Genomic DNA, 24816 nt, shown 5'->3' with positions numbered 1-24816 from the left:
CGAGAATGTGGGGACAATCCCAAACCACACCGCAAAGTTAAAATTGGGAATCAAACACAAGGCCCTCTAAACCGAAGGCCAGTAGGTTGACGATTTAGCCAAGGACCTGGACATCATTCATACTGAATATACTTTATTTTATTTCGTACAGTTTATAGTATTTTGAAACGGAGTCCATAATGTGAAGGAACATGAAATGCACAAGTTTAATATTGAAGAGACTTCTGAATGAAACGCAACTGAAGAATGTGAAGACCCCAGTGCACAGCGATGGTTTACCAGCTTCACAATTAAATAAATACTTAATTGTGAATCTATTGAAGTGCGATACGGACCATGAAGCTGATTTTATGGTTTACCAGCTGTCGCCAGTCGTAGTGGCAAAACCTAATTCGGCCGTCGGTAACGGGAGTGAACTAATTCAAGGTCGATCGTCAAGACAGTGTAGTCCTGTGTGAAGAGCTCCATTTAAAATAACGTTTCATAAGCACAGGTGGCTGGTAGCCGATTCCTGTCACCTAGTGTGGAACGGCCCTTTTAATGCATGGTACTGTTCGAAATCCTAGGGCAAAAATTTCACATAAACATGAATACATACAACAAAGAGGAAATAAATTAGCTGTAATATGTTGAACTTCATTTCATCCTTCTTTCCAACGTTTACACATCTGATTGCGTGCTGCTCCAGCATCTTAGGATAATGCAACTTGAAGTTGCGTATCTCTCCAAGATCGAGCAGCTGCATGTTGCTAGTGCAATTCGTGGGGGGGGGGGAATTCCAGTCGCATTCTTCAGAGGAGAAGTCATAGGAGGGTGTGCTGGGCAGTGATCCACGAACAATAAGATCTTACAACCTTTCGCTCCCATTTTGGCATCCACGCTTCGAAGCCAGTCTTCAAAAACTTTTGCAGTGACCCCGGAATTCTTGTTGTGGGTGTATTTCTTGGGGAGCACAACGTTTTTAAAACAATGTGGCTTTCAAAATTTGCTGATTGTCAGTGGAGGCAGTTTTTCACTTCCATCACTATTGGCACTTAACAGAACTGTTACGCATCGTTTGCTTTGTTTCCCGCCATTTTCTCCCTTTGAATGCCATTATACGTCCAGGCATTAAATTTAAAAAGAGACCTGTCTCGTCCACATTGAAAATGTCCTTAGGAGCGAATCAAGATGTCAGTTCTGTCAAACGATTTATAAATAGTATTTTGCAATACTGTTACAATTAGCATACACAATTTATCATCGTAACAAAAGTGAAGTAAATGTGTGACAAATATAATTCATAAACAGAAATATTTTCTTCCAAGCCCACTACCAACCTGCAGAGTGATATTCTTCATGTTACCACCCTCCATAAGCAAAATTATAAACTGATATGACAGAGTCTGGGAGATTCTATGCACTTTGTCACAAAGTGTCCGGCTACATAGCTAAAAGGTTACCGTACTGGCCTTTGGTCACAGGAGTCCCGGGTTTGATTTCCGGCAGAGTCAGGAATTGTAAACATAATTAATAAATTCCATTGGCACGGGGGCTGGGAGTACGTTTGTATTCATAATCATTCCATCCTCATCACAACGCAGGTCACCTACGGGCCTCAATTCAAAAGACCTGCACCTGGCAAGCCGAACTTCTCCTCCGACACTTTCGACACTAAAATCCATACGCAATTTCATCCTGTCACAATGTTAAGCCCAGTAAAGTGCAACAGTAGAAGTAATATTACTGTATATGTTTACTGTAGGAAAGCGATAAAACTGTTGTAGATACTTAAGTCCACTTATTTTGCAAAACAGTTACATTTTTATAGTTTTTGTGTGCTGGCGTCCATATTTCTTCTCTTTGAAACACTGCATGAATGATTTCTTCTTCCATAGCTTCAGAACCAGCTAGGTAATGCTAAGCAATTAACTAACACTGCGCGTTGTCTGGCACTTCGCTTAGCTGTAAGGTAGGCGTTCAGCGCAGTAGAGCGCGGACAGTGTGAACACCTGGCTTAGGAACAAAGCACTAGTTATGCTTAGTGTGACGCTTAGCATTGAGCAACACGCGACACACTATGCAAAGCGCGCTCGGTGTGAGGGTGCAGGTTTCAATACCATGGGTTAAGACTGGTATAAAATACTGACTGAACACCACCAGCTTTGATTTTGTTGGTACTTTGAGATCCCAGAGGAGTGTTCACACTTGCTGGAAAAAGTGAGAGTTCTTTTGCACTATATGTGCCGCCTCCTTTGTGGCTAATGTATCTCGAGATATTACACTGCTGAGGAATGTAAAGCTTTCCATACTTTCTAGTGGATTGTTTCCTAGCATGATGTTCGCTAGACGTCCCTCTCTGTTTACTGCCATCGCTACTGTTTTGGGTTTGCTTATCTTGAGACTGAACTCCTGGAACTTAACCTTCCATTTATTGAGTCTTGACTGTACTTGTTTATCAGTTTCTCCCCAGATCATGACATCATCATCGAGAGCCATTGCATTTAGTTCACCAGAGGTTTTCTTAATGTTCTTCATTATGGCATCCATGATAGTGATAAACAATAATGGCGATAGTGCACTCCCTTGCTGGACTCCACTTTGGTCTGGAACCAGGATGAATGTCCGACACCCAATCACACACAGCTGGTACAAACAGCATCTGAACTTTTCTCACCAGTCCCTCTGGCACATTCCTTTTCCTCAGGCATTCCCATATCTTCTCTCTTGCATTGCTGCCATATGCCTTCTGAAAGTCAAGGAAAAACAAACAGATCTTTGCCTTTTTCCAAATATTTTTCTATTAAAATACAGACACTGAAGATTTGGTCTGTTGTGGACCTGCTAGGCCTTAAGACATACTGTTCTTCTTCAAACTGCGGCTCTAAGGTGACTTGCAATCTGCTCTCTAAGATTTTCTCAAGAATCTTAAGCCCATCCGAAAGAAGTGTTATTCACCGGTAGTTGGAGCATTTTCTGCGATTTCCTTTCTTAAACAGGGGATAATGACACTCTTGCTCCAATCAGTAGGTATCTTGTCATCTTTCCAAACTACATTGAGCACTCTGGGTAGACACTGCAAACCCTGGACACCTGTTGCTTTACTCACGTCCATGCTGACTTCATTGATTCCTGGAGATTTCCCTTGGGAGGTTCCTTTGTACAGGTTTCAACAGCTGGTTCTTTTGTTCTCTGATCTGCTTCTGTCCTGTTCAATAGTGATCGAAATGATTCCTCAGAACCTCTCCGATGTCCTCTTCTTTCTTGGCCAGGTTTCCATTAACACATTGTTGTCCGGGCGCACGCTACTCCATTCTTTCCTGTGGACCGGCAACAGAAGCACACCTAGCTTGAGAAGTAGGATGAAATATAAATATATGTAACTTTTAAATGACACGAAATATTATTGAAACCCGGTGACAGCACTTGCTAGTGATTCTAGTACTTGATTTTAATGTGGTATTGCGTGAAGCAGCTGCACATTTGCAAAGGAACTTGACAAGCCGAGCAGATGTACCTTGTGTCCTTGCTTTTCTTGTGTTTAGCGCATACTCTGCAGGGCATCTGAGGGTACCTTTTCCTTCCACCACATTTATATTTTTCCATTTCTGGAATTTGGGGTAGGTTTTATACCTCCCGGAATTTTGTTCATAATAGAGATTTGATTGTTCTACAAGAAGCTGAAGCAAGTCATCGCCTAGGGAACGATCTACTACCTCCGGGATACTCGTGGAATTACTGGCCGTATAAGCGAGGCCTGTAAAACATATAAATGGTTCTAGGACTCTGTTATCATCCTTATTTGTCATCCATCAACCTCACTGTCACTACTATCTCTGGCATCTTCACTCGTATTATTGTCGCCGTCAACAAACTCGTCTGAAATGAATGTCGCACTTTCACTTCCGCGCCTATATTTTGATATTGGCGGACACACATCTTCACAATCACTAATACTTATATTTTCGCAATCAATAGGGACATCAGATAAACTATCACGATGCAATTCTCCAGATATTTGATCATCGTTCAAGCTGTCTTTGCTACGGCGCGCCATACTGACACCTGACAATACACTCGGTCACGCGGTCCTGAGTGTTATGAAACCACACTTCCTGTGCCGAAAGAACAGTCAAGAAAAGAATATATCTACCTACATTCCGATCAACAAAGACTTTAGTTTGTAAGCAACGCGAAATATTTCGACTAACAAACGGCGAAGAGGATAAAATCACACTAGTATGAATCAATGTGAGAAAACGTTAATTCACGTAGCCGGTCGCCCGCGCACCAATACGAAACTACGTTAATTAATGTACCCCGTCAATGTGTTAAGATCCTCAATTGCTTTGATGATTTCAACAGAATTCCTTTTGTTTTTGATCACTCTGAACAATAGTTTCATATTGCCTCTGCTGTCTTCCTCCAGTTTTTGAGTAAATTTCTCCCAACACTTTATCTTCTCTTCTTCTAATACTCTTAACTTTCAATTTCTTGCCCCGGTAAACTTGCTCAAATTCTCTTATCTTCCCCTTGTCCCTTACCTGTTCTGGCTTGGATTTCTCTCTATCTCGTTCTTTTTGTGCTATGTTCTTTTCCTTTATTGAGGATCTTATTCTTTCATTCCACCAGTGTGTGTCTTTTTCTCTTCATCTCGCACTTGTGTTCCCACAAACCTCTATTGTTTCTTTTATCAAAGTGTTTTAAAATAGTTTCAGCTTCCGTTACAACTTTAAGTTTCTCGCTCACAGCAGATGACTGCAAATGCTTTCTTGAAATCATCACTTATTACCGCTGGTGCTGCTTCTCTCAGAACACAAACTGTTAATCTGGTAATGCGGAATCGAGCAGTGGAGCGAGATTTCAGCTGTTGAAAAGCTGCGTGGCACGAAACCACTGCTGCTGTGTTGACGTGTCTTCAGAACAAAACCACGACAAAAAAGGCTTAAATATAACCCGCACCCGAATTTGAGGTGCAATAGTTTTTTTTTTTTTTTTTTTAAGTGCAAGTGGTATATTCAGGATTATACAGTATATGCTATCAAAATACACAGAATTTGGACCCAAATTAGAAATTTAACACACTCAGCATTTCAAAAACATCTAATATGCAATACAGAAAAAGGGCAGCAGTCCATACAACAGGTACATGTACAATGAACACACACATCAATTCCCCTAATCCATTACATACTGAACAAGTGTCTTCAGTGAATGCCTGTGTTTTAGACTGTTTAATAACAAACTGGAAAGGGTAAAATAATTTTTATGTCACTCTGTTTGTTCATTTGAACACAGCATGGCGTATCTACCGCAAACATGATTAAAATATAATAATGGGCATTCTTTGTTGAAAATTAATATTATTACTTACACAGTTGCGTACTTTAGTCCGTTAATCCATCAGTCACTGGAAATGAGACGGACGGGAAAAAATATTTCCCTATGGGAACCCTACTGTATTTTTAGGAAAGCTACTGAAGTAAATGAAGATGAATAAATTGAATTGTATACATTACACATACGTAAATCAGACAGATGTTTATTTCGATATTTTGTTTCCGCAGCTGTTACATCCAGAACCAGGGATTCTGGACGCCGCCGTATGCGGTGTGTACCGGTCGTCTTCCCTTCGCTGACCTCCTCGTCACTGCTGCTAACATATTTCTTCTCTTTCGTCTTTGCTTTCTTCTTCTCATAACGAGCTGAAAGGAAACAGAAAAGAAATTTCATGTTGCCTTCATGACATCATTTCAAAGTCATTAATTATTTTAAACATAAATGGTCAATTATCTTAGGTCGGTATTGACTCGAAATGAATTACACATTCATTTATTTAAACACCTTTAAATAACTACGTGGTTTCACCTTATTAATACTATTAACAACTGTCTTTTATGTTCCTAATGGCCGTACATTTTTGAGAACTTAGAATGTTCTCTTCTTCAGTAGCGTAATAATCACCAAATATTCTCTCGGACTTGTTACATAATTTACAGTTCATAATTTATGTTTGGCCCATTAAAACAATTACAAACATCTATAATAACTGTTGGACTGTTCTTGGTTAATAGATTTTTAATAGTACATTTTGCAACAAGTTGCATCCGATTGTTTATGCTCAACGATAATTATAACTCTGTTTTTTAAATATTCATAAATTTCTGTCAAAATGTCACTTGACAGTTGAGTTGAGTTTACTGAACAGAGCGCAGAGCGCATGCGCTGGGTTATTGATTTTCCGTGAGTGGATCAGAGACCTTGACAATGTCATATGTTTTCAAAGCTTTGATAGATCTAGCTTTATTTCAAATAAAAATTCTTTATTGTACAGTTGGTGAAGTGAATTTGCGGGAATGTGGTTGTGGAATATTGGAAGTAGAAGGTGCACTGATGTTAATATGCGTATCCGATATGTTTGATTTGGAAAACAAGTGCAAAACTAGTGCGTTGAGCACAGGCGCGATGCTATCCTTACCTAATTGGTCAAACAGTTGTATCTTAATGAAAATCTGCTGATTGGTGGAGAACCTGTATCATAATGAAACTTGAACTGAGCCTCATTAAGATTCAGTTTCCTGGCATATAATATTTATATTTTGGCATCATCAAGCATAAAAAACTGAATGTATCACCTTATGAAATACAAACATCTAATTCTAATCTCAGAATATTGTTACAATACAAAAACATGTAATTAACCAAGAACAGTTCAACAATTATAGATATATGTCCTTTTCAATCCTGAAATTATAACCATTTCACTCCAGTGTAGCAGTGGACTCAAGTTGGATTGCTACACCTTACCAAGACTCTGGCGGCTTGCATGCCGTTGAGACACCACTGCAATATAATTGTCAATATTATTGTCCATGACATCATTCTCACACTTTTCATCATCTGCATCATTCTTTTTTTTTCCACCCGTCACCATTGTCAAGGACAATGCAGTGACGAGGCACTAGGGGAAGCATGTGCCTCCACTTGTGTAAATACTGTCTCTGGCCTTTATATCAAAAATTAAGTTCCCAGAAGGACACCATAATTTTTTATCTCATCAATTGCATATGTTAAAAAACATTTAAGTTCTTTAGGCCTTTTCAATCGTGAAATTACCAGCGTTTTGCCCCAATGTAGCAGTGGGCAAGATATGTTTGTAATTATTTTAATGAGCCTAACATAAATTATAAACTGTGATTTCATGATGTAACAAGTCCAAGAAACAATGTTTGGTGGTTATTATGCTGCCGAAGAAGAGAACATTTTAAGTTCTCGAAACATGGTACAGCCATTAATAGTACTGACAAGAGGAAACTACATAGGCATTTAAAGTTGTTCAAATAAATGAATGTGTGCATGCACGATTCTCACCACATTAACATCAATGATAAAAAGATCTCAAAAGCTGTCAAGATGCACAGGACGGAGATACGTTCCAAAGTTTAGAGGTCGATGGAGACAATCAAGCTACAGACAAAAATTTGAGGATATTTTACAGAATTTGAAATCTGAGGATATTTTACAGGATTTGAGAGGAAAAAGGTGCCAAGAGCTGAAGGCGGGTTAGCATTATTTGTTTGCATCCGTACAGCAATTCTTTCATTATATCTACATGTTTGATTAGAATTACTCCATCTAAAGATGGATATATATGCATTGAAAAGGAGGACGCAATAAATCCTTTCCTTTGTAAAGTTCTTGTATCTGCATGGGTTGTTTCACTATGCAATAAAAAGCAGGGTAATCGTTGTCTTGGAAACTCTGAGCAGAAACAATAGTTAAAGATTCCTTTAGCACAAATCCTAGATTAATGGGACAATTAGTTCATGAGAAAGAGGGCATGTACTTAGGCAGATTTCATCGTCCGTTAATTGGTCGCACGCACCATCCACTCTCATTCCTCATGTTATGTGTTCGCTCTCACTTTGTTCAGTCTGATGTAGTGCTGTTATCGTCTGATTTATTCACACTTAATTACTTCTTGGCTATCATTGAAACTGTAACATGCCATGCTTCCACACCACGCAATACTGTACCTCCAAGTGACAGCGAACCGAGTAATTACGAGACATTTAGAGGTTTCAAGGCATTGAAAGAACTGTAAAAATCCTCACCAAATCATGTAGTGGAAAGATGGCGATTAATACTGTCAATCTACATAAGGAAACGTCCTGTAGTGAAACAAAGAATGCAGTAGAAATGTAAGACTATATGATATCAAGCAGAAAGAAATCATTCTATTTCAAACTCTATAGAAAGAAAAAAAGAAACAATGATTAGAGCTGATTCATACAAAGAAGGAAGTTGAGAGGTTCAGCTTCTCCAACAACTTTAAAACTTTACAAGCTAGAATAAAATGAAGTTAGGCCTGCAGGGGTTTGTACTATGCATGGAGGTCAGCAACATGTGAAGAAAAGGAAGTCTATACAACGCATGAATGTCGGCAACAAGGGGTTAATTTTCTCCGCTCACTTGATTTAACCCTTTCCTGGTCACACCTCTCTCATAGCCTCTTTGATGTTGGTAAACTACTCAATTTTCTCCAGTGACACTTGAAAGTCCCACTTTGGCTGCTTGTCTTCAGAGATCTCACCTCTGAATTTAACCATGGAGTGTATGACAGTCAGGGTTTGAAAAATGAGTATAAAGGATTTACTGTCTACTCTTAGTTTCTTAAGAATTTAATGAAGGGTTTGTTTGTTTATGGAGTCATAGTCTCCCCCCCTGCCACTGACAGCATGCTTGGTTTTGTGGCCCAATTTGAAAGCATTTTTTTGCCAGTTTCCCAAATAGGTATGTGCCATTTCATGATTGATATGTATGTGAGGAACATCATCACTTATGGTTTACTTCTTATGAGTTTCGACTTGACATCTGAGCGCTGCCTTTTGGCGGAGGCTAAGTGAATTAATAAACAACCAAACATAAGCAGCCAATCGCTCAGATAGAGCGTGTTAGACTTGAGTTCTGGTTACCAGTGTTGTCGATCTTTTGTTTACTATAACCATGTACTATCAGCTGTGTGTTGTATTGTGCTCAGTTCTTTTCGCGGTCTTTGTCAGTACACTCTGTCATTCTTGACAAAGCACCAACGATGACTGCTAGAATAATAAATTGATTTGAGTGGTTGAAGGAGCACAATATTTCGGTTTGCAATGACATGAGGAAAGGGAGATCTCATGCATATTGTGAAACCAAACAAGCCCTAGCACCCAGTTTACATGGTGGATGAAATAGCCAGAAGGCATGGGCATAAAGTTGTTCGCCTTCTACCATACCATTGCCATTTAAACGCCACAAAACTGATCTGGGCCCAGGAGAAGGATTATGTAGCTGCGAATAACCGACTCTTCACTGTTTCGGAAGTTGAAAGACTTCTTTGGGAAGCCGTAGGCTGTGTTAGTACAGGTTATGAGACACAATCCGAGATAGGTGATTATGTTAAAGACTTTATTATCTCGTTATGGTCAAGCGAGAGTGAAATCTCAACAGACGATAACGCGGATAGTGATTCAAAACTGACAGGTGTATTCCCTGTATAGGATCCATCCTTCCTTAAAAACTGATTAGCAACGCGAGTTCGTCTATATGGTGAATAGAAATTTTATTTCATTTTATTTCATTTTATCTCTTCGAGCAGTGATCTATTTTTGATAACAATAATTGATTCTAGACTTATACTCCAGTATATACATTTCTGTTTGTGTTATGTGTTGTGAATCAGCTGTTTGTACTTGTAACAATTTAGCGCCAATGTCTGACTTCCGGTTAACTGTCAAGTCGAAACTCATAGGCCCGGTTTCTTCAACGAATGTTAAGTGTTAACACTGCTGTTAAGGAGACTTAACACACAATTTAGCAAAATGGTCGTCTCATCAAGAATTGTTAACTCTAACAATTGTTAAATCTTGTGTTAAATTAACCTAGCAGCACCCTTGTGTTAAACCTCTTAACAGTTGCTAACATTTCAAAATGGAGACATGTAGAAGACGTAAGTTTGAAGCTTTACTGCTGTATGAGGACTATTTATAAACTAAAGAAGGCAAAGGACGACCCATACTAAGAAATAACGACCTTTTAGAGTTGTCAGAAGAAAGATTTCTAATTACCTTTTTTTTTTCTAGTTGCTTTACGTCGCACCGACACAGATAGGTCTTATGGCGACGACGGGACAGGGAAGGGCTAGGAGTGGGAAGGAAGCGGCCGTGGCCTTAATTAAGGTACAGCCCCAGCATTTGCCTGGTGTGAAAATGGGAAACCACGGAAAACCATTTTCAGGGCTGCCGACAGTGGGGTTCGAACCTACTATCTCCCGAATACTGGATACTGACCGCACTTAAGCGACTGCAGCTATCGAGCTCGGTTTTCTAATTACCGAAGCCATAATGAACAAGGTACCTACTAGACGATATAGGTTAGTTTTTCCAACAGATTGCAACTTACCAATCTTTCCAGTGCAGCAGTTGCTTATAGATTTTACAAGGATGGGTCAGACCCTGCGTCCAATCGATTTCAACTAGCTTAATGTACCTGCTGGGGTATACTCAACAGTAACTCGTGTAGAAGGGTTTGGGTCAATACCGTACAGTTTCGTTTTCGAAATAAATGAGGACAAATGTCATGAGGCAGGATCCGCTTCGGACCACGTGGAGGGGATAGAACACTAAAATGCGAACACATTTAACTTGAACTTGTTACGTCCGCAACCTAATAATTTCCGAAAAAAATACGAATTCCCGATTGAAGAGCACCGCATATATACTTGAAAAGTTGTACACGTCAAGTGTAGCGATGGCCGAGTGGTCATCGTACTTGTCTACGAACCATGATGATGAGAGTTCGAGTCCCGCGTTAGATTAGTTTTTTTTAAATACAAATTTAATTATTTCAGGGAATGTGAAAGTAAAAATGCGAATAAAAGTAATGATCAAATTGCAGTGGAACTTTATTTCCTACCTCAAATTAATATAGTCCGCCTCAGTGGTGTAGTGGTTAGCGTGATTAGCTGCCACCCCCAGAGGTGCGGGTTCGATTTCTGGCTCTGCCACGAAATTTGAAAAGTGGTACGAGGGCTGGAACGGGGTCCACTCAGCCTCGGGAGGTCAACTGAGTAGAGGAGGGTTCGATTCCCACCTCAGCCATCCTCGAAGTGGTTTTCCGTGGGTTCCCACTTCTCCTCCAGGCAAATGCCGGGATGGTACCTAACTTAAGGCCGCTTCCTTCCCTGTCCCATCCAATCTTCTTTCCATCCCTCTACAAGGCCCCTGTTCAGCATAGCAGGTGAGGCCGCCTGGGGGGTACTGATCATTCTCCCCAATTGTATCCCCCGACCCAAAGTCTGAAGCTCCAGGACACTGCCCTTGAGGCGGTAGAGGTGGGATCCCTTGCTGAGTCCGAGGGAAAAACCGACCCTGGAGGATAAACAGATTAAGAAGAGATCCAGCAGTAACTGTGAGAACGTTTAGACCTATATTAATTTCAGGTGGAAAACAAAGTGTACCGGTAATGCAATTTGCGTAATATATTTGTTCCAATTTTTAAATAACGTTCCCTGAAACGAGACTCGAACTCACCTCTAGGACGCTCACAGACAAGTACGATAACCACTATGCCACAACTCCTAAATATATACGCCTTGCATTGGAATCGGGGTTTCATCAATTTTTCAGAAGTTATTAGGTTGCGGACCTGACATGTTTAAGTAAAATTTGTTCGCTTTTAGTGTTATATCACCTCCACTTCGTCCGAAGCGGTGGTTTGTAATGATATCGGACCTCGAGACAATTTCCATGTAGGGCTAATTGTAGGGTCCTTCATAGGTCGACGTCCCGAAAAAATAGTATTTTTTTAGAAAGAAAAAAAGGCCTAATTGTAGGCGATTATGTTCATGAGGGCAGGTAAAGAGTGTGTAGAATTCTACAAAGAATTATTGCTGCCATTGCAGCATTAACAAGGCACTACATTATTTTCCCCGCAATAAAAGAATGCCCGAAAATCATTCAAAACATATCAATTATCATATTTTCCCGGTGATGTACGAACCTTAGATTGCACTCCTACCAGAATAGGCTATATAGAATGTTGTGATATAACAGTCCGTTATTTCATTTTTTAAGCACACTCGCATAATTTTAAATTAAAACTATAACAACATTTGTCTCGCATTCATCATAATAACGCGGTTGTTGCCTCTTACTTGACATGTTTACTTCTTAGCGGTCTCCGCTAACCATAACCTATAATAATGTGAACCATGTGTCTGTGTGACAAAATACTATTTCAGCACGCCACTAGGAGCGCTATATGTAAAGAAACAAAAGACGCTCACTATCAAATGCGTTCAGAAATCTTACGGAAATGTGTTAATTTGTCTTTAACAATTGTTTCGTAACAAATGTAGGAAATATGTTCGTGAAACAGGGTACTTTTAAACACAGTGTTAAATTAATAACAATTGTTAGTTAACATTTGTTAAGCAAAATGTAACATAGAGTTGAAGAAACCGGGCCATAGAAACAGAACTATAGTTGCAATTGATACTCCAGCCGAAAATGACACTGTACAAGCCCAACAGACAGCTAGTGCGACGTGTGCTGTGTAGCAAAGCCATCTGAGCTGCCTAACCTTCAAAGCAGACAGTCATATTGGATCCTTATCTCACAGGCCAGCTGTACGTTGGAATGCTTACTTAATTAAAAATTCACATGTTAAGTTTTCACATTTAAATGTGGCATTTGAGCAACTATGCAATGCAACAAAACACATGGAGAGTGGTGGAATACAATTTCAATATCTGTTGTGCCATTAACTGTGTACATAGCAAGGTGTATTACATTATGTAAAAAAACATTGCTGTACTTGTAGAAACAAACCACCAATAATTATCTCTATTACTTCTCAAGATATTCATATTTATTATATTACACATTCAAGCCAGACACCCTATATGTTTTCTGAGATGAATGCAATTCTGACTGTGAGAGCGGGTTTAAGACACAAAGAGAAGTGCTGCAATGAATACATTTTGCCTCCAGATGTCATAAATAAAATCAGCACCTTAGAAGCCTCCAATAAAAACATCATGGATCCATCAACAGCTGCAGCAGATTCCTCCACCACCTCAGTTCCAAGTACTTCAACATTTGAAGACACTTATGATGAAGACAAAGAAGCCATATTTCTTTTCACTGAAAGAATACTGAAGGTCACTGGGGGAGAAAAAAGTATATATATACAGGGTCTGTCTTATAAACCCAAGACTGTCCAGTGACGTTTTTACTCTCCCAGACTTAAGCAGCTGTATAGGAGGCGCGCGCATAGTTCTTGACCGTGAAGGAGCGTGCACGTGTTCGACCTAGCATCAATAGCCAGTCTGGATCTCGGCTGTTAACATAGTGAGACAGTTATCAATGCAACACCGCATTTTCATATGTAAGTTATTTTAAGTATGATTTGGCTTGAAGGGTAAGCAATACATTTGCTCAGTAATTTCCTTAATGAGCACAGATTCACATCATTGTAAATAAATTTGAAACTACTGCTCAGTGCTCAATAAAACACATGCGCGCACACGAATAGTTTTAACAGAGGAAAAGCTAGGTGACATTGGTGTGAATCTTGAATGGTCATCGAATAAATCACAAAACTAGCATAATAGGTAGGGGTTTTGGTTTCTTCTGCACACAAAGCTATAAAGCTCCTACACATCAAACCATACAGGTTTAGACGATCCTTGCTGATCCAGCCACAAGAGTGAGATATTGTGAGTGGTATCTTGCATCACCGAATAATCATTTATTCGACCCCCAGCTTGTGTTCTTTTCGGATGAGGCCTGGTTTCATCTTAATGGTCGTGTGAAAGTTGTAACTCTCACTACTGGTGTGCAGAAAATCCTAACAGTGGTTATGAAGTCCTTCATTATAAAGATGACAGTTCCAGCATCTTTTGTAAGGTAAGATTTCATGTAAGATTGTATGCACGCTAAAAGCAGGGCGGCCGCACGCGATTTAATTTGAGCTGAGGCAGCTGCTGTAGCGCAGAGTACAAACACCGTGCGCTCGGTTTGTGTTTATAAGAGAGACCCTGTATGTCGTGTGTAATATTCAATGGCTAGGAACGTGGACACCAAAGATATCTGTTGTTTAAGATGGACTTAAATTGTTCTGAAATATTTTGAACAACACAAAGTTAAAAGGAACTCTCAGGGGTTTGCTTGTTTTGTACAATAAACGGTCATCATTCAGTCATTTCACTCATTTCTGAGCGTAGTGACGCCATCACGTTGCATGTTATTTTCTGCCACCCTTGACCGTTTTCTGCTTCTCTAAGGGCCTGTACTCCGACAGCCAGATAAAAGTGCGATTTAATATTATGTGGCAGTTTGCACATTTATCTGGAAGCTTGGTTGAAAACGACTTTCGTTTATGTGCAATCTGGGAGAATATTCTTAAATTTAGCTATGCCGAAATTGTAGAGGCAGTCAACGCTCTTATTTGGGACTTTGCTCCTATCAGGGACGCTACTGTAAGAATCAAGATGGCTACAAATCAAGATGAGTCTACATCTGCAATATGCTATACGAAAAATAAGTTTTCATAATGTAATCTATGTATATTATATTTATAAAATATATCATACTTCCTGTCCAGCTATCACAGAATTTTTAAAGATTTCCCAAGCTAGCAAGTTGTTGCTACTGACTATATGAGTTGCGCGTAAGCAACTCAACAGCAAACTTCCTAGGTAGCGGTAGTCGTTACAGCAACGTTGTTTGATGCTGCCACGCAGTTATTTATGGGTTCGAGTCCCCATAGTCCAACATTTTTTTACCTTCTAAATGTTAGTCAGCAGGGTACTAGAGGTGATAGTACAAATTTCCTAATCATTAGAGTGCGTGTCGAAAGCTTGGGTTCTATTCCAAATCTATCTGTGACGCATGTATGGAGTAAAGGTATACGACGTTGTTCATGGTGATTCGTCTGTCGAATGAGGACGTTAAAGAGGTTATATTTCTTTGACTTCATAACGACTTGCTACTAAGTTTAAAGATAAAAATTCCATTGTTCCGTATTGAAAGTATTAACATTAAAAATTAAATAATTGAAAAAGAGGTTCAACCTATTCAATACATAAAAGAAAGGAATGTAGTGATTACATTCTTATTTAATAGTGATTAGAAATGGGACCGGTTTCGACCCTAGTCCAGGTCATCGTCAGCCGTTCAAAACATAAAAAACAAGAAAAACAATGCATATGAAAAAGAATAAGTGAACTCTGGATCGGTATAAAATGAAATATAAATTGATGATGGGGGTAGAAATTGTGAGTCACTTAAAATAAAACACAACGTAATATTATGAAAGGTAGTACGGCACACGCAATGATAAGTAAAGTCACTCAATGTTTATGAATAGTGGAGAACAGTCAAATGGGTCAGTTTTTACACTCTGTCAGGTACAAAGTCACAACACTATCGAACAACATATGAAGATCCATAAATATTTTGAAGTCGCAGACGAATAGATTTATAGAATGAAACTGCCAGCTCTCGGTGATCAGTGCGGCACATCCAAGGTCATGCGCTGTGGTCTCGAACGCCAAAGTAGATTGGAGAATATCCTGAAGGTCCAGTATTTGCCTCGGTTGCGGGAAGTTAAGTACGTATATATAGAAATATACAACGCAATTCAGTACTGAATTTCTAATCACTATTAAATAAGAATGTAATCACTACATTCCTTTCTTTTATGTATTGAATAGGTTGAACCTCTTTTTCAATTATTTAATTTTTAACGTTGCTACTAAGTATTTTTTACACTATCATGAGATAAATGCTTGCCAGTTACTACTAACACTGTCTTGGAAAAAAAGAAACCAACTACTTACTAAATTAGCAACAATAAATTGAATTAATAATAAAATTAATGATTCTATGCCAAACAATGAATGGTGTCTGATTAATTCTCAACATGTATATGGCTATTTCCATGAAGTATTAGGACATGAAAATAATTCAATGAGAGAAAATTATCCCTCAAAAGTGAGTGAAGCTACACAAACGGTTTACAATGACACGTTTAATGATGTTATATCTAAAGATTAAATACAGTTTGCAACAAGTAGAATTGCGGTGGACACTTCACCTGGACCAGATTACATCATCGTTAGAGCTATTAAAAGTGACATCGCTTCCGAGATAATTGCCACAATAGCCACTCATATGCTTCAAACAGGACAGGTACCACCGTGTTTTAGAAAGGCAAGAACCGTTCTTATACACAAGGGAGGTACCGTTGATGACATTGCAAATTGAAGACCAACCACAATCTTTTCTATCGTTAGGAGAGTAATCGAGCGAGCTCTTAATAAACGCCCACGATAATACGTTGCTTTTAATCCACAACAACAGCGATTTATATCTTCAGTTGGTACACATATAAATACTTCTACCCTCGATTCAGTTTTAAATTTCACGAAACTGAACAAAACTGATATAACGGTGATTTTTCTAGACGTCAGAAAAGCTTATGACAATATTGGGCACCATCATTTAAACGAGACCTTGAGGACATTAGGAATTCCTGAGAAATTAAAGGAATTAATAGTACCAATCCTGACCTGTGGTTGCAAAACATGGACCATGAGAAATAAATATGTTAGTAGAATCCTGACCCAGAAATGAGATTTGTCCATAGCATGATCGGGTAAAACAGAGAGAGACAGAGTCCGTAATGAGGAAATTCGCAAGCAGGCTCAAGTTGTAAGACTGCAGGACAGAACAGCAGCGCAGCAACTGAGATGGTATGGACATACGCGACGCATGGGAGATAACAGATTACCGAAACAAATGTATGATCTAAAACTGGAAGACAAAAGACCAAGAGGGCGACCAAGACTCAGGTACAAGGACACGGTGAAGATTGACATTGAACAGCGAGGACACACTTTGGAAAGCATCAAAGAAGGAGAGAAGTTCAGAGACCGGAACTAGTGGAGAAGCCTCGTTCACCGACCCATCGCTTAAGATGGAACGACTTGGGATATGCATGTCTGTATGTAAGTAATAGTTCTCCAGACAGGAAACACTACAAAAATAGAAACTGTAACTGGAAAAGCAGCCACCGTAAGTCTAAAAAGGGGTGTTATGCAGGGCTCACCTCTTTCTCCCTGACTTTACAATCTAGCAACAGATCATATTTTAGACAAACTAACTGAGACACACTCACAAGCAACTATGGGTATTCTTTAGTACCAATATCTTCCACCTTCAATGATCGTGGGATTCACTGATGACTTGTTGTCACAGGCAATAGTCGAACAGCAGCATTTGAGCTCTCGAAAATAGTCACAAGGAGATTTCATGAAATAGGGCTTTATATCAACCCAATGAAATCTATGACAATCTGCATCAAACGCGGAAAGTTAATCGAAGACCCAACTGAATTTAAGAGATATGATATATCAAGTTTGCAACATGGAGAAACAATCCGCTATCTGGGAGTTAACTTTTCAAATGAAATAATCATTCATTAAAAAATAGCCAAAGCCATCAACATTTAATGCATACCCACAAGAAGATAATATATGACGAAACAAATAACAAAGGATAAGACCGCAAACAATGGGGAGAATGGAACAAGAGAACATTAACTGAATGTCATTTGTAGAATTAAAAGGCGACAAGCAAATTGCAATTCCTTACGGCCTCAACGTTATAAAAATAATAATGGTGTATGTGTTCCCTGGTGATTTCGTGAATTTCACTATATTTTCAGTAACCTTATTACCAATGCAATAAAAATGTTACATCTTCCGCATAACAATACCATCATTAAAATCCGTTGGTAGTATGCAAAAAAACATTTAACTTCTAGTTTGCAAAACTGCAGCCTATGTATCTGGCTGTTTATCGTACAGTCATAGTACAGGCCCTAAGAAGCACTGAAAAGGCAGAACGGTGATCTTTTTCATTTGATACAACCATCTGCTGGCTGTCATTCCACGTGGCCTTTTACCCTCGACTTTTCAACACATCATTTTTTCCAGGTTCCCACCCCACCTCTTCTAACATGGCCAGAAAACTGAAGGATCCTCTGGTTGACATCAACGGCCGGTATTATAAACTGTTGGTTCAGTTTAAACTTTGGTTTATCTGTTAGTCGTGTATTATAAAACTTAATCTTAAGTTTAATGAGATTAATTTTACTGCCACTCATGTACCACTTAAACTGAAGTTTAAGAATACATAACCTTACAACATGGCAGAACCAATGGATCTCAAAGATATTTTTGAGGTATTTGAAGAAATACTAAGTGATGACGACAGGTACGGGCACTGCGAGTTTTCCGAGCAAGGGGCGTCACTTTCGTGCTAGAATAAAACATGCAACGAAAAGGTAAGAATGTAAAAATTACTTTTTGAACTGTTTGAATGTCAATAGTGTAAGTTTTAGAAAATAAAGTAACCTCCTATTTCAGAAATCATGCTGTAGAACTCCTCAGTCAGCTACTAATAGCACTGTAGGTTTATGCCTCCCATAGTATGTTTATTAAAATGGGAGATTTCGAAGAAATTCATAAGGCCACTGTTTCACGGACTATAAAAATATTTCTGTACTATATGTACAAGCAATTCAATTTCCTTACAAGTAAAATTAGGACAACGTTTATTGCTTTTATCAACCATTTTACCTACAAAAAGTAAACAAAATATTATCGATAGTCATCCTTTCTCGCCAGTCACCGCCACCAAGATCGTATCTTCACCTCAGTTTAACTTAGGCCGGCCATTATAAGATCCAACATCGGTTTAAACTCAAGTTACAGTTTAACTCAATCTTCAGTTTAAACCCTCATTATAATACCGGCCCTAAATAATATTTGGTTAATAAATGATAGACTACAAGATAATAGATTATTTTGTCATTTAATAGCTACTTTTGTATTGTCTTCATGGGGATGTGGCAATACCACACTGGACACTGCACTCTTTCTAATTAGATGCTGTATCCCACACATTTTGTTCTTTGCATTGTCCAGTACCATATATTACTCAATTTTAAGTACATTTCTGGACAGACACAAGGGACTTTCTACACGGAAAATCAGCTGTAACAGATAAACATGAAAGAGTGCATCAGTGGCCATTATATGCGCAGAGTGCAGAATCGCAAAATGTGTCTGAGATATTAGGAAGAAAAACACCGTATGTTGATTGTTAACATTAGCGGTCAAATATACTGTAGAAAAAGAAAAATGAGGAAATTAATGATAAAGCCAGCACAACGTACCCGAGATGATGCTGTGCACAAGTGGTTTACACAACTACATTTGAGTGGACTGGCAGTCAGAGGAATTTAAATTCAAGTTGTTGCAGAAAGACTCACCAAGCACTTAGGAATAAACCTTTCACGGAGTTCAAGGCGAGTTTTCACAGTTCAAGAAATGTTTAGTCCTTTTCAACCTCCTTTACCTTTATGCAGCTTCTGCCAGGTCGGGGCATTTATTGCACTTCTCCAGCTTCCTCTCATCTTCCACCATTTTGTTTCAGTCCAGGTTTCTTCTTCCTTCCCTCCTACTTACTGAATCAAACCACCTTGTTCTAGGTCTCTCTTTCCCTCAAACTTCATCTCCATCATCTGTTTTGGTATTCTTACCTCCTCCATCCTCTTTACACGTCCAAACAATCGTAGTTTATTCCTGTCGATTCTCTTAATTAGGCTTTCTATTCCGACTTCCTTTCTAACATCTTCCTTTCTCTCTCTGCCTTTCCCATCATACTTCTTAGGTATTTCATTTTCACTGTCTTGAATTCTACTGTCCTCCCTACCCATGTCTCAGCTGCAAGTTGATATGGATACACAACACATTTTGTACATTATCTCTTTACTCTTCCTTGATACTTCCTTATTCCAGACAAGGTTTCTTACACTCTGGTAGAATGTATTACCCTGTTGCACGCTCTTGCTATCCCCTTAAAATATACCATAATAAACCTGTTTTGCCGCTGTAAATGGAGTTTTGGTGCACTTTCTACTGTTCTTTCATTAGTTCAATCAATTCAGACCCCCAAGTAGACTGGATTAATGAGATTCCACCAAATGAAAATTACATATGATACCCACTACAGCAAATCTTCATTAAATCTATGAGAGTACTTTTCATTAGACATTAACCGTAAGAAATCTGTGGGTAATCCACATATGTCCTTGTGTTAATTACCTCTAATAATCAGGAGTACGCTATATACAAAAACAGAGGACCATCTAGATTCATCTATGTACCCAGCAATGGCTTGCTTTGAAATCTGCTCAGGGTAAATTTCTCCGTGTTGCAATTCCATTATTACTTAATTCTTCGAAGTACACTAAGAGCGCATTATCTATATCAGGATCTTTCCATTCTTTGGACCTCTGAAGGATTGCGTACTTTTCTTAACGTTATATAGAGCCTCCTCCTGCTTTCTCCAGTAGCGAACATGTGCCTCTGAGATAGAAAATTTTTGCTCTGCAATGCTGTTTATATTGACCTCGGTGTATTTTATTACTTTTAGTTTATATTTGGCTGTACAGTTGTTATACTTCCCCATGCTAACTGATTAACTGTAACACCGGAGCACACTAAAAGACTCTTTACTGTGTGCTACCTACTTACGAAAACTTGCGATGCTGTTTCTTAACACACTACTATACAGAACAAATTCCAGCATGTATCTGCAGTAGCTACCCGCAAGCCTTTCAGAAGTTCACTGTACTCTAAAAACAGAACTAGCTATCACAAAGTGTAGGCCAAGGTACAACTCCAGGCATGGGGATCGGAATGCAGCTTCGCTCAAGGTCAGACTAGGCTCCGGCTGATGGTGACGTAAGAGGGTAACTTCATTGTCTTCAACGCTCGAGCAAAGATGTGGAGTAGCCTACGGTCTGAGACAATGAAAATGTTCCAGGCAAAATAAAAATCCTAATAATTACCTATCAAAATCGAGGGCGTGAAAATTATGTGAGCGCGAAAATTATGCGGGTAAATACAATATGTTTGTCTGTCTGTCTCAAATGAACGTAAAAACTACTGAACCAATTTTGCTGAAAATATCATAATTTGTTCTTATTATTCCTGAGGGTTTAGGAAGTGCTTTGAACAAAATCCAAAACATAGTTTTTTGGGATGAGTAAGTTTATATAATTAATTTAATTACAACGCCACGCCAAGATTTGGATTAACCTTGATGGATAGACTGCCGCTAGGCAACACCAACGTACCCTGTATCATTATAGTCTGGTAAGAAATGCTGTGTATAGAAGGATGGGAACACGCCGCCATGTTTTAAGAAGTACCTTTCTTGCTAGGAAGTTGATGTAACTAAGCAACTCATTGCCTGCTATATGGAAATAGCAATCCAACATGCTGTGATCGAGATCTACTTCCCAGACAATCTGGGTTTCCACAAGGATGAAGTTTAACGTGAAACTGAATAATCTCAAACTAAACATATAACAGTAACTCCAAATCTACCAAAGAGTTCATCAAATATTAATAAACATCACCATAAAGAAATTAAAAAGAAAAAAAAAACCACTTCATACATGTGATGCAAATCCTAAAATTAAACATTAAAAAGTACCCGAGCAGAGTCGGGTACGACAGTTAGCATTATATAGAGTCATTGTATTTGTATGTATGTGAGTTTGCTCCACATCTCCTCCTAAACCACTGGACCGATTTCAACAAAACTTGGTACACTTATGACTTATTACCACGAGACAAATCTTCGAGTGGGAGGGGATAAGAAATAAGATAATCGAAAATAGTTGCACAATGGTTGCACACCACTGATCAAGCCGATCACATTGCCGCGCAAGGTTCCATTTGATTCCATCTTGGACTGAGAATTCCACCTCACACCATATGCAGAACTATATATACTACAAGAAGTTGCTTATATCCAGTCTCTATACATCATCTTTTTCTGCACCATTATAAACTATATTACAATTGGACTTCGAGCAAGCTATATATACCCTCTGCGCCAATGTTGTACAAAATAAATAATCAATCTTCTGACAGAATGCGCAATTGAGCAATAGAATTCACTGGAAGCAATTCGGATATTGTACTCAGACTGCTACGAAAATCTACAGTATTTAATGTTCATGTGAAATCTTAAACACCATTGCAAAATCAATGTGATCTATAACTTAACTATATTCACAGACTCGCTGGCAATATATGTACACTAAGCTTGGACATTTTATTGACTATTTTAATCTAATTGATTGGTACCACGGCATTTTAATCTCATAACATTTCATGCATTCAACCCTAATTTACAATTAACATTATTGCATTGTACATATACTTCACTTTATTAATTTTATTACTTCACAAGAAGATATTGTTACAGGACATTTGACATATAAGTGTACTTTATTTAGGCTGATGATGACCCAAATAAGGTTGAAACTAGTCCCTAGTAACGTATTATGATGTAAACATAGGCATTGCAATTAATGTATAGTACTGAATAGGTGGAATAAAACATTCTGTTTAACTAAATTATATGTAATCACAAATAAACTCTCGGTACTAATGTCACCCCTTTTGGTCATCTCTTATAACAGGCAGGAGATACCGCGGGTGTAGTCTTATGTCTGCGTCCCCCACCCACAGGAGATAGAGAGGGGGAAAAAAGGAAAAAAGAAGGGGTCCGACACTTCAAAAAAATGAAGTACCAGGCAAAGAAAGGGTGTGAAAATGAAAGACACGTTAGGCCTCGAATGCTCTAATACCGTCGGCGTCGGAAAAGAATAAGAGTTGACCAAGGGAGGTCGGACAGGATAGATGAAAGTGAGGAGCCTGGCACAAGTAAGTGGAAGCAATGCCAGGAATCAGCTAAGGGCCCCACGATCGTCAACCCACGCTCCTAAGTTGAGTGCCCCTGGGACCCCTTTTAGTTGCCTCTTACGACAGACAGGGGATACAGAGGGTGTATTCTTCATCTGCATCCCCCACCCACAGGGGATAACGAAGAAAGAAAGTTAAGATCCAAGAGAGTGAAGAAAACAGAAAAAACCCTTTCATAAAATTGACTAAAGTGGTTTAACGAAGGCCACAAAATGTAAATTAAATATACAAATATTACTGATCATGGGTAATTAACAGTAGTGATTATTTTGTAAGTCCTAACCTTGTTCTTTCTTCTGATTGGAAGAAGAAATCACTTCACAGTCACTGTCAGAGGCCATCATTAATGGTGTCCTGGGAATGTCTGTCACAACAGGTTGTTCTCAGAGAAGTCCTGAAGAGATGCAGCTCATGGCTCTGTCACAACACCTACAAAACAAAGAACAAGAAATATATTTATTAGCTAAATTGTATGAACTCACCTACACAATTTTCCTGGAAGGAACTTTGCTATCTGAATTTAAGAAGTCAATTATAATACGAACACCGAAAAGAGTGAATCAGACTAGATGTGATATGTATGAACAATAAGTCTAGAACCCCATGCATTTAAAATTCTTCTTCACCTTATCAAGAAAAGGTTGAAAACCAAAATCTGTGAATTGCAATTTGGATTTTGCTAAACTGTGGGGACCTGGGATGCCATATTCTTAGAATTCTTGCTGAACAAATATTGAGGAGGAAACAAAAACTGTACATCTGCTTCGCTGATCAAGTGTCCTGACACAAATTATTTTCTTAATTAGAAATATAGGGCTAGAACCAGATTATCTCACTTATTTGGGGCCTTTACAAAAGCTGTATCTCTTAAAGGAGAATCATTGGAGTCAGTACCTATCAAGAAAGGTGTGAAACAAGATTGCCTTTTATCACCAATTCTCTTCAACGCTTTTGGCAATCTGATCATGACCAAAGCCTTAACAGGTACAAACATGTGAATCAAAGTGAATGGAGAGTTGATAAGTGTAATTAAGTTTGCTGACAACAAAACAATTCTAGCGAGCAGCCCAACGACACTACAACTAATGATGCTGAGAATTTCAAATCCAGCACCTCAAATACTAAATGTGTGGTAATAAATATATATTTTTAAAAACACACACACACACACACACCTGTAAATATTCAATTAGATATGTAACGAGCAAACTGAACAAGTGAACAAATTCAAGTAGCTTGGACAGAAAATAACTGAAGACGTAAGATGTACCACGGAAGTCAAGCATAGAATACCACATGCTAAAACAGCTTTTTTTAAAGAAATACAGAATGCCGTGCACAAACAAAGTCTCAAACTTTGATTTTTCTGGACAGTGGCACTATATGGCTGCAAAACTTGGACGTTAAACCAGGTGCAGAAATAAAACGCCTATAACCATTTGAAAGGTGGTGTTATTGTAAAATGTTGACAATTTCTTGGACTGAGTAAGTGTTAAAGCCCTTGATGAAGTTAAGCAAAAACGAACACTGCTACTAACAATCCAGAAACGTCATCTTTCCTGGTGGAGACGTGAGATATGCCACTCATACCTGAGGCAGATGATAGCTAAAGGCCTCATCGAAGGCTCTGAAACGCATTCATGGAAGTTAATGCGGACCACTATGCCACTGAAGCGGAATGTTGAAGATCTTAGAGAGAGAGAGAGAGAGAGACATACACACAGCCAGCCATTCCAATTAAACATCATAGAAACTGATCCTCTTACTGCTCTTCAATATGAATTTAGGGGTAAAGCTTGGTTCAGGGAAGATGTTAATATACTGTATGAGGCCTAGATATCAATATACTTTGCTAACATGTTCAATGTTTTCAGGTTTCATTTTCACCCCAAAATGTCTGAAAACATATCGTCAACGCTGACAGTTGCAGCAAGTCA

At 38.8% G+C, this 24816-nt stretch overlaps 1 protein-coding gene across 1 annotated transcript in view; it reads right to left on the bottom strand.

Annotated features, from left to right (window-relative positions):
- Positions 1-24816, bottom strand: part of LOC136857368 (transcriptional regulator ATRX) — a 605506-nt gene that overhangs the window by 560426 nt on the left and 20264 nt on the right. The window contains exons 3-4 of the mRNA XM_068225161.1: positions 23163-23308; positions 5505-5684 (exon numbers count right to left, since the gene is read on the bottom strand). Of these exons, the coding sequence (XP_068081262.1) occupies positions 5505-5684; positions 23163-23223 (241 nt within the window). The 5' untranslated portion in view covers positions 23224-23308. The remainder of the gene's footprint in view (positions 1-5504; positions 5685-23162; positions 23309-24816) is intronic.

Source organism: Anabrus simplex, chromosome 1 (genome assembly GCF_040414725.1).
Source record: "Anabrus simplex isolate iqAnaSimp1 chromosome 1, ASM4041472v1, whole genome shotgun sequence".
NCBI lineage: Eukaryota > Metazoa > Arthropoda > Insecta > Orthoptera > Tettigoniidae > Anabrus > Anabrus simplex.
Note: the sequence above shows the minus strand (reverse complement) of the source record. Positions and strands in the feature narration are given on the sequence as shown.